At 49.6% G+C, this 15,218-nt stretch overlaps 1 protein-coding gene across 3 annotated transcripts in view; it reads left to right on the forward strand.

The window, feature by feature from the left end:
* The first annotated feature begins 477 nt into the window (after nucleotides 1–477).
* Nucleotides 478–15,218, forward strand: part of LOC128721157 (protein lava lamp) — a 67,069-nt gene continuing 52,328 nt past the window's right edge. For 2 of the 3 annotated variants that reach the window (XM_053814881.1, XM_053814878.1), the window contains exons 1-5: nucleotides 478–1,409; nucleotides 5,655–6,732; nucleotides 6,808–7,114; nucleotides 9,582–9,695; nucleotides 11,743–11,889. In XM_053814881.1, coding sequence (XP_053670856.1) covers nucleotides 6,113–6,732; nucleotides 6,808–7,114; nucleotides 9,582–9,695; nucleotides 11,743–11,889 — 1,188 coding nt within the window. In that variant the 5' untranslated portion in view covers nucleotides 478–1,409; nucleotides 5,655–6,112. The remainder of the gene's footprint in view (nucleotides 1,410–5,654; nucleotides 6,733–6,807; nucleotides 7,115–9,581; nucleotides 9,696–11,742; nucleotides 11,890–15,218) is intronic. The other variant, XM_053814880.1, reaches the window with a different exon arrangement.

Genomic DNA, 15,218 nt, shown 5'->3' on the forward strand with positions numbered 1-15,218 from the left:
TTTGTATTTAAATTACTTGACGTCTTCGCACGTGGAGTCGAGAGATGTCTAGTGCATTGACCATCAACCATTGACTAGTATACGGGCACGGCAAATGGTTGATACGATGAGAAAGGAAAAGTTCATGCGATACACAGAATTGCACTAGCATATGTAGTATTCGTAATTCCTTCCTCTTCGGCAGGGTCAAATGTATTCGTCATATTGTCTGCAAAATACAGAAAATAAATAAACCACGAACGACGCGAATATTTCCCTTTGCCTTCTTCGGATCATACGTCCCTTTCGGATCTCACGTCCTAGCGGATTTCGGATGCTGCGCAAGTGTCATTTGCGCATGCTGTTCCTTCCCGGTCCGGTGAATGGGGAGCTTCTCACTAACACATCATTGTGAATCGCTCGGACCAGACCTCGGCTCGAATGGTTGCGATCGGCTCGGCTCAGTCAGTCGTCGTTCGAGCATTAGGCAACATTTAATTTTAATTTTAATATTTAAGTAGTTCTAAGTGTACATAACACTATCGAAACGAACAAGAGAAAAGTCTGAACGGAAAACAACAAGAAAGCTAAGACAAATCCAATCAGTAACCTTATAAACACAACAAACGAACTACGAAAAGCTACCTATCGCCCGGGTTGATGCGGAAGAGCCCGAACTATTTGTGTGTTATCTTCGAATAATTCAAACGAAACGAACAGTAACCCGCCCGGCCAGGTGAATCATTTGAAAAGTGAATCATAACGGACAAATTGGTGCAAATACCCGCGCGCCAACGAGAATCGCACGGATTCAACGAGTTAAAGCTAATCATTCGTTCCAGCATCGAATGAGCCATACGAAACAGGCAACAAAATTATTACGTTTATTTTCGACCTCATGTTTTGCGAACGGAAATAAATTAGTGATAGCGACGAACACATTTCGATCCGATTGTTTTACGTTTTATAAAGTACTGCTGCGAAATTCGAACACTCGAGACTCTCTGCGGCAGAAGCGCCGTGAGCAAATAAATTTAAAGCATCTCTTGTGTGCACTGTTATTTTACTCAACGTCTTCAAATCCCAAAATTTCTGCAAAAGAGTGCGATTACTCGTGTTGTTCTTGTGCGTGCAAAACATTAAAAAATTACGCCATTAGCTAAAAGTGGGCGCATCAAGAAAAGACAGAAAAAAAACAAACATAACTATAGAATCGCCACTGTGCGTGCGTGCGTGCGAGCGTGAAGTGACCGAATCCGAAGTGAGAACGAGCACCCGGTGTTGTTGCTCACGGTGGGTGGCACACGGGCCAAGGAAAGTGTTGGAGGTTGGTGTTGTAAAAATAATTAAAATCCACCCCAGGGCCCCATATTGTGCCGACGTGCGAACGCATTTGGATCCGTCGTTGACCGATTGTGAAGTGTAAATAGGTATTTATGTTGTTGCTTTGGTGTGTCTGTTACACTCCTCCACATCTCTGAGAACACCACGGCATGCCAAGGGGTCTGGCCGATAGCCAATCACCATGGGTTGGTGATGAAGATGTACTCATTAGCCTCATAAGTGTGACATTCGAAAAGATATTTGTTTCATGTGATCAAGTAGTTCAACCCAGATGCATCTCGGGTGGCTTATAAAGACATTCCAATGCATTGAATTTTGATAAAATATACCCCCAGAATGATGAGCGTATTTCCTGTCGAATGACAAAAAACATATAAATGCGCCAAAACCAGATGACCAGAAGCCCTCTCTGAATCGAGTGGAAGAAGGGTGTACCGCACAAACTTAACCTCACTCTGATTAGGTCATATCGAAGCGACACAATAGGACCGAGGTGCCCCCGCGACAGATTCATCTCCTCCCGTTTTGGCTTGGGTTCCCTTTTTCGGAGAGCACCCGTCCTCCGGTACATGACCGTGGATTGTATCGCGTCTTTTCTGACTAGTTATACTCCCACGACTGTATTTTTTCACGCCTCTCAAAGCCGAAAGGGAGATGTACTGCGCTACTATATCGATGGGAGAACTGTTACACGGATCACCGACACACAATCTGATCAAGAGGGAACGTTGCTTTTCGATTTGTTCACCCGTGTTTGGCCAGCATTACCGAACTTTCCTCAGCTAGATCCAAAGGCGGCGACAGCTATCCTTTCGGTAGCCGAGGGAGTACAAATTGGTTGGACCAAAACACACGCGTATACACAGGCACGCGTCGCAGGCACGTTAAAGTGGACCCTCTTTGGGCTGACCCCGCTCGGGGTACAAGTGGGCAAATAGCAGCGCTTATGGCAAATTGCAAACGGGCGAACGATTGACAGTTCAACTCCTCCACGCGTCCCAGACTGCGACCTGTGATGGCGCAGATCGCCATCCGTAGAATGTAGAACCAGATTACGTCAGACGTGCGCGATGGTGTGGAAGACGCCACGGTCACGATGCTGCACGATCATGGCCCTAATGCCGTCACTTGTTAGGGTAGAGATAGTCAGCTGCTTCATCCAGCCTGTTCGCCGCAGTTGGTTGTTCTAAATTTGGAGAAAATATCCACCCAGCCGGCAGTGGTTGGTTGGCGCCAAATCGGATCGGCTTACACCACCAGAACAGCATGATTGATCTATCGTCTCGGTGTCTTCGAAACGACTCCCCGAAACAAACAGCCGGCAGACTTCCGTTCTGAATGTCGTACCGCTGGGTGAGGTCGCTTGTAGATGTTGGTCGTTGTGTGAAATTCTAGTCCACTCCGATAATGCTGCTGCGGCAGGTCGACACCATCCGTCATGGCAGGACGGTCAATTAATTTAAATTCCGCAATAATGCACCGCGCGATCAGCGACAATCGGACGGGGCAGGTTTTGATGCGCGTAATGGACGCAATGGTTCTGAGGTCAAGCTCTATGCTGTGACTGCCTGCGACGGCTCGTCAACGCGCCCGAATGGCGCAATGATGCATTGTCTCGGGGGCGAGATTATTTACAGCTCTGTTCTTGTTAGGGCATGTTAGCCGCGGGTTTTATGATATCCCGAGAAGCTGGCTTGGGAAAGGCTGTTTGGATGATGGTTTTATGTGTTTTTTCTTACGAAATTCCGCGCATTTTTCCATTCTACGCAATCAAGCATGCCTCCTTGAGATGCTTGTTTGCGTTGCATAATTGGACGGTAAATTAATAAACGAAGTGCCGGTGCGGTTGTCGACGGGATTTCGCAACAATCCAACAAAATAAAACAAACCATTCGAACGGCAGTTTTAATCGCATCTACAATCACTCTTCTAAAATAGGAAGATGCGTCATCTATTTGAGGGGGGAAAAAGCTACCCTATGTTGCAGATTACTCGCACTGGAAGTACGACAGCTTCCATTCCGTTTGAATTGCGACGCGCAAATACATACACCCACAGTCGCCAGTAGTAGGCCGTCAGTCGGGATAATATCCACAAATACTTCGTCATGTCGAGAAAGTGCAGCCGCAGAAGCGCGTTGCTGTCCGCGAGATCCAAGCAGGCAGATCCAAAAATATCAGATCGCTTAGGGGTAGGCAAGGAATAAAAAAAACAGCAACCATTGACGTGTGCGTTTGCGAGTCGCCGCACGAGGGTTGGAAAAATATCACCCAATACGCGAGGGTGTAAATATGCCTTAGAGAATATCGTTGGTTGTTGTAACCCATCTGGGGCTTGCATTCTTTGGAGAGATCGGGAAGAGCATTTTTTCTATAACCTTTGTGGTATGCCGTACAAGATAATATGTGGCAAATAGTTGAATATTTACCCTCAGATAGCATCCCACGCCTTAAACGGAAAGCCGGCGGATGCTGTTGATTGTTTTTTATCAAGCTTTTCCTCGTTATAGATTGCGTTACTATTGTGGGATTTGATAACGCGCGTGAAATGTACACACTGCACCTGGGTTGTAGGGATATGAATCTAACAGAGCTTCAGCGTTCCACCTGGGGGAGAAAAAGTGTTTTACGCATTTTTCATTTGCCGCTCGCTTATCGGTTGGTAAACATTCCCGCTGAATCTATTCGGTGTCTGAACGGAAAAAGAGTGCTTAGTAGCTGTAGAAAAAAAACTATGCGTGCATCGAAGCGCCTTAAGTGGCATCAAATGAGGTCAGCTAAACGTGGTATCATTTCTTTAGCACCATTTTCGGAGCACAAAGAACGGAGCTCTTTCGGAGTTTGGTACGCGCTGTGCGTGCGTGTCAATGGGAAAATTCAATCAAATCGGTTTGATTTGCTTTCCCCCCATGGTTCCTTGTCCGATCCACCCGGCCGCAGGACGTGCCAACGGAATGTAAACCGACGGGGAAAATCCAACGCAGCTGCCGAATCACGCGGCCCTCCCCATGTGGCTATAAATATCGGTCCCGGTGTCCGATCCTCGATCCGCAACTGGCGGGAGGTTCTTTTTAGATTTTTTTTCCGCCATCTCTCGAGCTCAGTGTCAAGCCGACGACGATGCCAATGTGCGGTCAAGCTTCTTCCCGGTTGCCGCTCATCAGCAACTCAAACGCACGCAGCGCAACATGCCGGCTGCTAGGGAGGGAAAGTGCGACATGAAAAACGGGTCAGCATTTTCCGTGCGTCTGGGGCGTTGTCTGCCGTTCGGCGGAAGTGTGCTGCTCGAGGAGATTAGTTTGAAAACACTTCACGCCGCAAGGGTGCAAGCGGATCGATGGGCCCAATCGATGGCGGTGCTTTGGCCGGATTGCTCTTGTAAAAAGTGGCATAATAACCTAAACAATCGATTCATCTCTGACACCCACGGGGAAAACACGTTCACGGAGTTGGCTTAAGGCGGGATCCTCACCCGCGGTTCTGGATAAATGAAATCGGATAGCATTAACAGCTCACGATGTGCGTGCGTGATAATTTATGCCCTGAGTATACCCGCAACATGGGGGTTAAAGTGTTGAATTTTGAGTCGTCCTACGTAAGGTTGATTGAGCGATGTAACTTCGATTTATTTCCTAAAAGCATATGTATGTCCCATGTAGATCAGGTTTCTTCCCACACGTGGGACGTGTCTCTCAGTGACGCAAATCTACACATTCGTCACTCGCATTCAACTGGATCGGTAGCGCGAGTAATATTAATGCCACGGCGACCTTACGAGGATGTGGTCCCTTTTTATTTTGGGGCTGCTCGTACGGTTGACATCATGCAAATCCCCATCATGGGGCTGGTGTCGACCACGCTTCTGGACGTCGGCTCGGGAAACCGCACCTAGTTTTCACAAATCCTGCCGTGGCAGCTCACCACGGTGTTCATGTCCACATGACATCATGTCCGAAATTTATAACACACGGTATTCCGGAGGCGATAAGGCGAGGAATTGGCGGTTAGGGATTTGTACATTCAGACATATTTAGACGAATCGCACGGTTGTGCTCTGATTGCACATTGGAAAATTATGAAGAACCTGATCGATATATTTTTTAAATTTTCACTTATTTAACGGGACCTACTAAAAACGAATAGTTCGACCATTTCCATTGACCTGTCTAAGGCTAACGATGTTTACGAAGCGTAATATTTCACGCAAGCGCCACACTTCTTTGCAACCTCAGCATGATAACGATATTTTTCCATGCATGGCAATGATAATGATGGTGATGATGTGTTCAGTAATGTTGCATCTCTGTCTGTTTTCCATTCTTTCGTCGCTAGATTACTTCAAGCCACACCCTGCCGGAGTGAGAAATTGGATCGATTTACGCCCAACACGACGCTAAACAGCACACACCCCTAGTGCGAGTGGGGATTCAAATTCGACCGGAACAGTGCCCTGAAGCAGGAAGTTCCCAGGTGGTATACACCCAAACGCTAACACCACAGAGGAAAATAAACGAACGCGCAAAACCGGGTCAAAGGTACCGGCAATCATTGTGAAGAAGTGTGCGCAAAGGTAGCCCGAACATTCGCACAGACGGTTTACAACTGAAGGTATCCCTGAGGATACGAAAGGGCGCGGAAGGGTTAGTGTTAAAATTAAAATTTAAATGTTTTGCCTAAGTGAAGAGCACCAGCATACGCATCAGCAAGCGCATCAGCGGCGCCTACGCGCGCAATCGAAGCAGCAATAGGACAGAACGGGTACAATAATCCGCAGTGAAAAAGCAATAACGATGGCGAATATTGAAGAGCATCCCGCAGAAGCGTCCGTTTCGGTGGAGTCGATCGAACAGAATGAGCCGCTTTCGGAGATTGAAGTGACAAAGAACGAAATGGTAAACCTCAAGGAAACGAATGTGAGTTTGAAACGCAAGAAAGTGTCCGGGAAAATAAGCTCCAATGACCAGGCTGTAGTGGAATCTTCAGGAGCGAAGGTCGTTGCAACAGTCCAATCCACACCTTCTTCCGAGGCGCTGGGTAATCTTTCCAAAGCCAACGGGAAGAGACTAAAGCTGGACGTTAGAAACCACCAGGAGCAACTCGCATCAACGGGCTTAAATGCAGATGAACCGACAACATCCTTAGGGTTGTTGCACGGCGAGAAAGTGATCGTTCGAAATAAGCCACCGATTCCACCGAAACCGGACGTGCGGACGATGCAGCCACAAGTGCCACCGGCACAGGGCCAGCATCGGGCCACGGCGCAATCGAAGGGCAAAAAGCACCAGGTGACGGAGGCCCAGACCGCGCACACCGTCCAGAAGCTGTTGGCGCAGAACGAACAGATGCGCCTGGAGCTGAGCGAACTTCGGAGCAGCTTAGCTGCGGAGCGGAACGCCGTCAGAGTGTTACGGTAAGTCGTGGGCGACATCGTAGTTGTGTTGAGTTGCATTTCATTTCACCGCGTGCTTTTTACGTGTCCCTGCAGGGCCCAGAACGAGTCCGACCTGCGAAAGACAAAATCCGAATGTAAGAAACTGCAGGAAGCTCTGCAGCACCAGAAGCGTCACGGCGGGGTGCAATGCCCGAGTACGGGAGCCCCGGGTGGCGTTACGTCGGCCAAGCGGCCCAACCGCGGATCGACGGAACAGGATAACCCCCAGACCGGCTGGGGGACGGAGTCACGCGCTCAACACCAGCAACATCAGCAACAGTGCTGTCTGGAAGTTCTGAAGCTGAATCAGGAGATTTCTGCCCTGCGGGAAACGAACAGGTTCTTAGAGGAGAAATATCAAGTAAGTGGAAAGCGAGAACGAGACACAGTCCCATGGGAAAGTTTTCCGCAGACGATGGGAGCACGTTGAGTGCAATAGTGCGTGCGCGTTTACGACTTGCGTGCAAGATGGCTGCGTCATGGCAGATGGTTCGAAATGGCTGCGTGCTGAATTCAGCCGTTATTGCATTTTTGAAGATTCCGCCTGGATTATTTAGATAACCGAGTTGTTTCTTAATGCGTGCAGCTTAAACTATGAATTAGCTTGGCTCGAGATAATTATCTGCTAACAATGTATCAGATGTAGCCCACAATATTCGAAAGACTCCTCGAAAAAGCCATTATCTCCGCATTGCCGTGTGCGGTTACGCGTGCGGTTTCTGCTTTCGGACAACAATGTTCCGTTTGCAATTATTGCTGATTAATTTGTTGCCAAAACGGACGTGACGTTCAGTTTGCAGGCTACATTTCGTTACCCAAAATGTCACGGCTGGGCTCGCCTCGTGGCCCGAGCCACCGATCTCGTCCGTTCCTTCCTGCCGAGCTGAATGGCCTGCCAATGTCAACGCGTCCGATCACCATAACTATGCACATAAGCACGCCGTACTGCCATTGATCGCCAGCTACCGATCGATTGTCGTTGGGGCGATTCGACTTTGGCAAAATAGGGATTAAACGATCGATCGCCATCCGGCCGGGGCGTCCGAGGGCGTCCATTGCGCTGTGACATTGTCGCGTAAGATAGCAATCAACCGCGGCTGGCAATATCTTCATCATCTCCCATCGGTGTCCGTCAGCCGGTCAACGGAATGCTGAATGCGTGATTTTTCGATTACGAAACGGCCACCGATCGAAGGACCAGGTGATCGGGAGAGTAGGAAGGCGGTGTGTGCGAAAGTAAACCACCGTCCCGAAAAGGAAATAAATTGATTTGATTGTCATTCCCGGGCGATGGAGTGCGCGCTTTTTTTCCTCCTTCTGTTCTCTTCGCTCAACACCCCACGCTTCTTGGTGGGGCAAACCCCTAAAAAGGCATCATCTTCGCGCCGTAGAAAGCTCGAAACCATTTCCCTTTCAATGGTTCGGGACAAAAAAAAACGCTCACCAGGGTTTTTATTTATTGCGTTGCATAAATAATGCCGATTTATGGAAGGTCCCTTCGCCGGGTCCGGGATCGCAGTAAAGGACGCCGGGGGAGAAGGAGAACTAGGCAGTGTCGCATTTATCACACACACACACAACCCTTACCGAAGCGGGCTTGCATGCAAATCTGCGCGATTAATTGCGTTTTGGCAGCGACCTTCGTGCGGCCTGGAACCTTCACCCGATTGAGGTGAGTTCGAGTGGCAGGATGGGGCGCATGTCCACCATCGCTTTGCAACTTCGTCCAGCGAGAGCCCCATCGGTATCGGCTTAATGATGCGCGAACAATTATTATCCAAGCCGAGGTGGCGTACAACGGTCGTCCTTCGACGGGTTGACGATTCGTCCTGGCGTCTGGCAGCTGTTACATGGCACGTGCGCCCGCGTGCCATATATGCGATCGTGTTGGGCCGTATTTATTGTACCACCCGAGGTGTCGCGATCTTGAACGCGCACCGTCTGAGAGGATTCTTCTGTTCGGGGGTTTGTTCGGCGCTTGATTGCGCGACGATAAACTGACACCGCGAAGGATTTGATGACATTTTAATTGAAAGAAAATGATTTTGAACGGGCTTTTTATCACCGGATCGAGTTGACGGTCGGTAGTTGATCGAATGTCACGTCATATTGTTGCGACTGGAAGGTTACACTGTAGCGAAGCTAATTGTGTATGTTCAAAGGGCATCTACGGCAGGCTAGGGATGCTGGGTTTAACTGCCTGAAATACTCCAGAAGGAACACCAGCTCACAAAAGCACATTCTGGCTGGGCTTTTCCGTACCGTTCCTTTCACTGCGGAACGAGCTGGAGCCGCATTAAGTGCCCGGAGAGTATAAATCAGCGTCATAATTAGTCAATCCGATCGGTAACGAGATCTACGGTAGCGCTGGCTCCCTCGTTCAATGCACCGTGTGTTGCCTTTTACCCATACCGAGCTGGTTGACTTATGGTGCGATTATGCGGCCCTAGCCATCGAAAAAGCCCGGGAAAGTATTCTGGAGCAATCCGTGCAAACCTTGCCTGAAACCGGTGCCTGAGCGAGGGCGTTTCGCTTTCCGGCGCTGGCGCCCATTTTATGAGTAGCTGCGTTTTCTAGCGGCCGAAGAATGGAAGGAAACCGCACGTCGGCGGATCGGCCCGTGTTCGTTTCCGTGTTATGCAAATTCCAGCCAGTTTGTTACCGTTTCGGAATGCCGGCCGTGTGCATTGTGCATTGTTTTCACTCTCGATTCGAATCGATCATCGCACCCGTGTGGAAAGGGTTGGGGATGCGAAGCTCGAAGAGGTTGTACTTCTGCAAGCGTTAGCGCCATTCTCACCATGCTCGATTTCGTCTCGTTTCCACAGATTTCCTCCGAGGCTGAACGGCGGAAAGCTTCCGATATACGCGTACAGCGGGATCTGCATGAACTACGATTGACTCAACTCTCCAAGTCCGCCAGAAACGAAATCCAGCGATTGGTAAGTTCTAAACGTGCCAGAGGGTCGCCGAGATGGTGTAGCTAAATTATGAAATATGAAACACGGATGTTGAACTACAAAAAAGAAAGGCAAACGCGTGCTTCGGGGAAACTATTGGCATTGACTTAGATGCGGTTAGATCACGCTCTGTTTCGTACAAAAAAGCCAGCGATAGGGACGATCAGATAAATCTTCGGACATTGGCAGAATATTAATAAGAGAGCGCCTGTATGACATTGTTATATTTTTTTAGCATTTTGTTTTTGCTGCTCCTTCCATGGAAGGAACCTTTCCGAGGGGTTTTTGTCCGTCAGTTCCACGAAATATTCCACGAAGCAGCATCTCAAGGCTTCACCCGCCGCGGGTGGCTGATGGTAAAACCCTTTCTTACGCCGACGTGCAACCCGGTTAGGGTCAAACCCTCGAAATATCAACGGATGAGTCATGAACGCCGAACGAACGAAGCAAAACACAACGCCCGAGCCGCGCGAGATATCTTAAGCTAACGATCGTAAAACATTTGTTTCTCCTCGCGGCTTGGGCTTGATCGCAGTTTACTTCTTCTTTTTTTGTTGTTATTGTATGGTACCACCTTGACGATGGCGCAGTTTCATCCCGGACTCGAGCTATATCGCCGTATTGCTTATGCAGATTCCGTGCGCGATCCTCAATCCGCTTAGGACGAAGCTGTTGTGCTGGCGGTTTTTTTGTTGTTTTTGCTCTCGTCCGTTTGTCTGCCAGTCGCCATTTCATGCCGTGCTGCCATTAAGGCCACCCGAAAATCGTGCCCCAAACGACGGCCACCAGGAGCCTTTGAGCGCTGGTGCTTTTGCCCCAAAGCGAGGGTGCGGTCTTCCGTGTGGACGATCGGAAATAGCACCGATCCCGGCTGCGTGAGAAAGCCCTGCTCGACGATGCGGTTATCGGTTCCGCGCGGGCTTATCGGTAATTGGCTCAGTGGTGGGCAATTTTCCGACCATCCGAATTCCGCCGGGAACGCCCCGGGGCCACACAACAATTTCGCCAAACCGGGGACGGCTTCTCAATCAAATTATGTGCCCCCATTCATGCGCTGGCCCCAGTAGTGCACGCTGCCAGGCTTAATGTTCGGTTTCGTTGCACCGGTTTGGGGCAGCATCCGCCCGAGGTGGTGGCTGGTCGGGAGGATAATGCAATCCTGCCTGGAGGGAAGTGCGAAATTTCGACTTTTCGTGGCTCGCCGTTCGTTCACTGTTTACAGACGCTTGAATGAATCCTATCGTCAGGGTGCGCAACAAAACGATGGACCCTCGGGGCGTTCCCAGGCATTTTAGGTAGAACGTCTGGATGGAGTCTCGCTGCAGACCTTCTCGGGCCGCACTTTCGATTCTAAATGAACCGGAGTGCGGATGAATCACGGGGAGTAAATTGCAGCTTCGCTTTTCGTTTGGTATGGTCATTAAATGTTTTTGGGTTTCGACGTGTAAGGTTTATAAGTCAAAACTAATTTGATGCATTCATGCAGAACAAAACAGGAGATAAAACACTGATGAATCGGTCAAATTACCTCTACCAACCAGCGAACATTCGTAGAGTATTGCAAAGCTTGTGTAGCAAAATTAATTCCCTTGACTCTCATGAGCTGATCTACCAAAAAAATAAAAGGAACAAATCAAAGTTGTTGCATTGCTACACGCCTTGTGAATTGGCGCAAACGATGCTTCACCAAAGCTCTGAAGCAATCCATCCGCAGCTTGACAATGGCGTCTTACAGTAAATGCTGACGGACTGCCGGGATAGATGGTCTAATTAAAATAGTTTTTTGATCGCCACGGAAACTTGGTCAGTCGTCTGGAGTCTGGGAACATCACTCCGATCGTCCGAAGCATAGCAGCCTCAAGTAAGGAAAAGCAAGAAAAAGCATAAATAAAACAACAACCGTACATCGTTTGGCAACCGGCCGGGAAAGAACAAATCGCTTGCCGGTCGTTAGAAACGGTTGACCCAAATCACCAAATTCTTACCCGTACCTTTTGCGTTCTCTCGTTTCCGTTCCCATCGAGCGCAGCTGGAGGAGCTGAAATCGAAGGATCGCAGCATAGCGCAGTTGAAGAAGGAGCTCCAAACTGCGCTGGCTGCCCCAGGAGCCGGTACCGGTGGTGGTTGTCGCAAGGAGAGAAAAGCTGCTAAAAATTCCGCTCAGCAATCGCACGAGGTGAGTGACTTCAACTGACCGTTTAGACTAGCGGCACTGCCGGTCCCGAGGAACTGGGAGGCAACCATCAACGGGAAGCTTTCATGGTCGCATCATGCAGAGCACGAATAGTGCGTTTGCAACACTCAAATTGTCCGCGTGTCAGCTCCCAGTCCATGCGTCTCCGTCACGATTTCGCACCAAAACGGTACATCATTTCCTTAGGGCAACTCGTCCACGTAGGCGTGGAATGCTCGCAAGGCGAGTGATCTCTCCGATTCACAAAACGCACACGATCGCGTCGAAAAAAAAAACAAGAAAAACCACCGCTAACGGTTCGCTGGATGAACCGATCGGAAGATGATGGCTTAATGCGAGTTCTCAGACGTTCGCGCGACATCACCCGCGGAATTCCGGTATGTCACGATTGCGCTTGCGGTCCGGTGATGAGGATCCGGTTGTTAGAGGTAATCACGGTCGAAGAACTGGCCGAGATTCTACACTGCGATGCGATTACGCTAATCGGAGCTGACCGGAAGATGTGACGAACGCGTGAGATACGACAGCATGCCATCTCGCGATCAAGCGCGATCCATTTGATGCAAGTGCAGAGAGCTTTATTATTTCCTGTGCCTTTCTTCGCTCATGCGTTTTGTAATGGGGCGTCATTCGGAGTTGCGTGTGTGTGCGTTTACTCAACCCTAACGTATGACGTTAGAAAGCGCCAGAGCTCCCATTTCTCGTCATCATTGGATCATACGCCACCGAAACGATCATTGCGTCTCTACTGGCTCTGGGTGGTCTGTGGCTTTCTTCTCGAGGCTGACATTTACTTAACGTCCTCTCAAACTGGAGCTTGGTCCAGGAGAAACCAAGCCCACCACGATCTTCGAATCACCCGATCAATGGCCTGTCGCCAATCGCACGTGGAGACGCGATTCGAACCCGCAATTTACCGATTCGTCACGATCGTTTGGTCAACTTAATTGAGCGATCCTCCTACTGCTGCTCTACCTTCCAGCCTACGGGTGGAGTTGTTCACCCTACACTCAGCACGATGCAACTTCCTTCCGGTGACGATCAACGGTCTCTATCCACCCCCGACGGGCGATTCCGTCGATCGGCCGCTGGTGTTGTTTAATCTCCGGTGAAATATGATACGATTATGAAAAAGTGAACGATCGAGGGAAGCGCTCGGCATTTGGGAATCGAAAGTCCATCGGGCCCTTCGATGAGGCCCTTCTTTCGCAACACTTTCCTGCAGTGGCTCTAGCTTTTGGGACACACTTGCCAAGCGGATGATGCACATCGTGGTGGGCTTTCTTCCGCTTTCTTCGAAGAGCCGTAAGGCCCGCCTGAAGGGCGAAACCGTAGGGTGCATTATTCCCCTGGTCCACTTGGTGATGATAATTTCTTGGCGATACTTCCATCCCACGCCCTTCGGTGGGTGCGTTGATGGTTTCGCTTTCGTTTGCGTATGCGGGTTTTACTTACCGTGGCGTGTTGGTGTATTTGGCCCTTTGGCCCTTCGTACGGGTAGTTCATAAGTGCCGGTGTAAACAAAAGCAACCAACAACGGATCGTTAAGGGGTGGCGCTTTTTTTCTCGCCCAATCTCGGACTCAGCGTACAATTGAAAGAGTCATCTGCCGATAACGTGAACCTCCAGTGATGACACTTTCTCCGGGATGCCTCACGAGAGTTGCCGTGTGCCACCAATTGTGGTCTGGCAACAGAGAACTGGCACTGGAGAGCATAAAATCCGGCGCTACCTTATCGACGGCTTCATTAGGTTTCGCCCTTCGGGGTCCCGTTTCGCCCGTTGGGTGTTTGACACTAATGCGAAATGACTCGTCATCTGTCCCTGGCCGGCGGTTTGGTCGTTCTGTGTCGCCTGCGCCATTGGGGTCGATGGTGTGGAGGCTCGTTAAATGACGGTACTGATGGGAAGACACGCTCAATTATGCCACCAGTCGTGGCACGAATGGCTGGCGACGCTTTTTTTTTTCACCCAATGTGCCACCGAGAGCCTTTTTTCAGGCTACTCTTAGATATGTCGATTTGCAAGGTGGTGAATAAAAAAAGGGTGCTTTGATGGCATCTCGCTCTCTCACTCACTATGATTCCACAGGAAAAACCTGTCCGCGAGCGCATCGGTGTGAAAGTAGTAAAATTTGAATAGCACGCGCATTTGGGATTTGCTTCTTTTCCCTTTATTTCTCCAACTCTCGTGTGGGGAGTGCGGTTTTCGAGATGCCGTGCGAATCGGGCTACGGTCGCGATCGATGGTCCGGCCTCATCAATCTGTGGCCGTCAGTAATGGGGTGACACAGGCGATAATGAGCTCCGCGCACGCCTGCGAGGTATGCAAATGGATTAGAAATTCCGTTTTATCAACTCTCGGGGCCCAAAACGAGCTTGAGAAGTCAAAAAGCCTTTGGAAAAAAAAAAATAGTGGAACCATTAAATCGAACCCAACCACCTTCGCCGCTGGTGCACGATCGAAACCTGTCCGTTTTTGTCGCTTTTAATAGTTGCTGGAGTTTCATCTTACAATCGTCCCCGATGCGGCTGGCGTACCTTTACGAGCTCGGCATACCTGATCGTTGGCATTGTCCCTGCCTGGTGGCGGTCATGAACATTAACTATGCAAAAAGCAATCGAGAAAATGTGTTCCCCCGCCTCATGGGGGCTTGCTGGATCCTGAGACGGAGAGACGAAGATTCCACCGGGATGCGTTTGTGACGAACGGTTCACCGAACCCGAACGAAATCGAAATCGGAATTCGAAATGATATAATTTATCACTGCACACCGCTTCCCTGGATGGTTGCTGGCGACTTTCGCATTGCAAAACGACGCGTGTCTCCGGTTCACGTCTTTCTGCACTTTTCCGTGCATATTTTGTTGGCATTTCTCACCCGGCAAACGATTGAAAGTGCGTGCTCTCTCGTTCTCTCGTCCACTCTCTCTCTCTCTCTTGCTGGGACAACGACAGGTTGTCAGGCGACTTCTGCAACACGGTTCAGATCGATGAGATCCTGGGCCGATGCGTGATGAAAGTGGTCGAAAGCGTCGAAAGACCTTTCTCCCAGTTCCATTTCATCATCGTTCACCAGGCTAGGGGCCCTTCGGTTGCGATCGGTTAAGTAATGCATTCTGGAAGTCCAAAATGGCGACGTATTGCGTTGGCTTCAAGCCCCACACCGGTTGGGAATGATTGTGTTCTCTAACGTTTGATTGAAAGACAAAAGATCATGTCATAAAAACAATCCCCCAACACACACGCGCACGTTATGTGCGTTGTAGAAAAGCGACTCAATAGGAGAGAAAAAAAAAGAGAGCTTCCACT

This window comes from Anopheles nili, chromosome 2 (genome assembly GCF_943737925.1).
Source record: "Anopheles nili chromosome 2, idAnoNiliSN_F5_01, whole genome shotgun sequence".
NCBI lineage: Eukaryota > Metazoa > Arthropoda > Insecta > Diptera > Culicidae > Anopheles > Anopheles nili.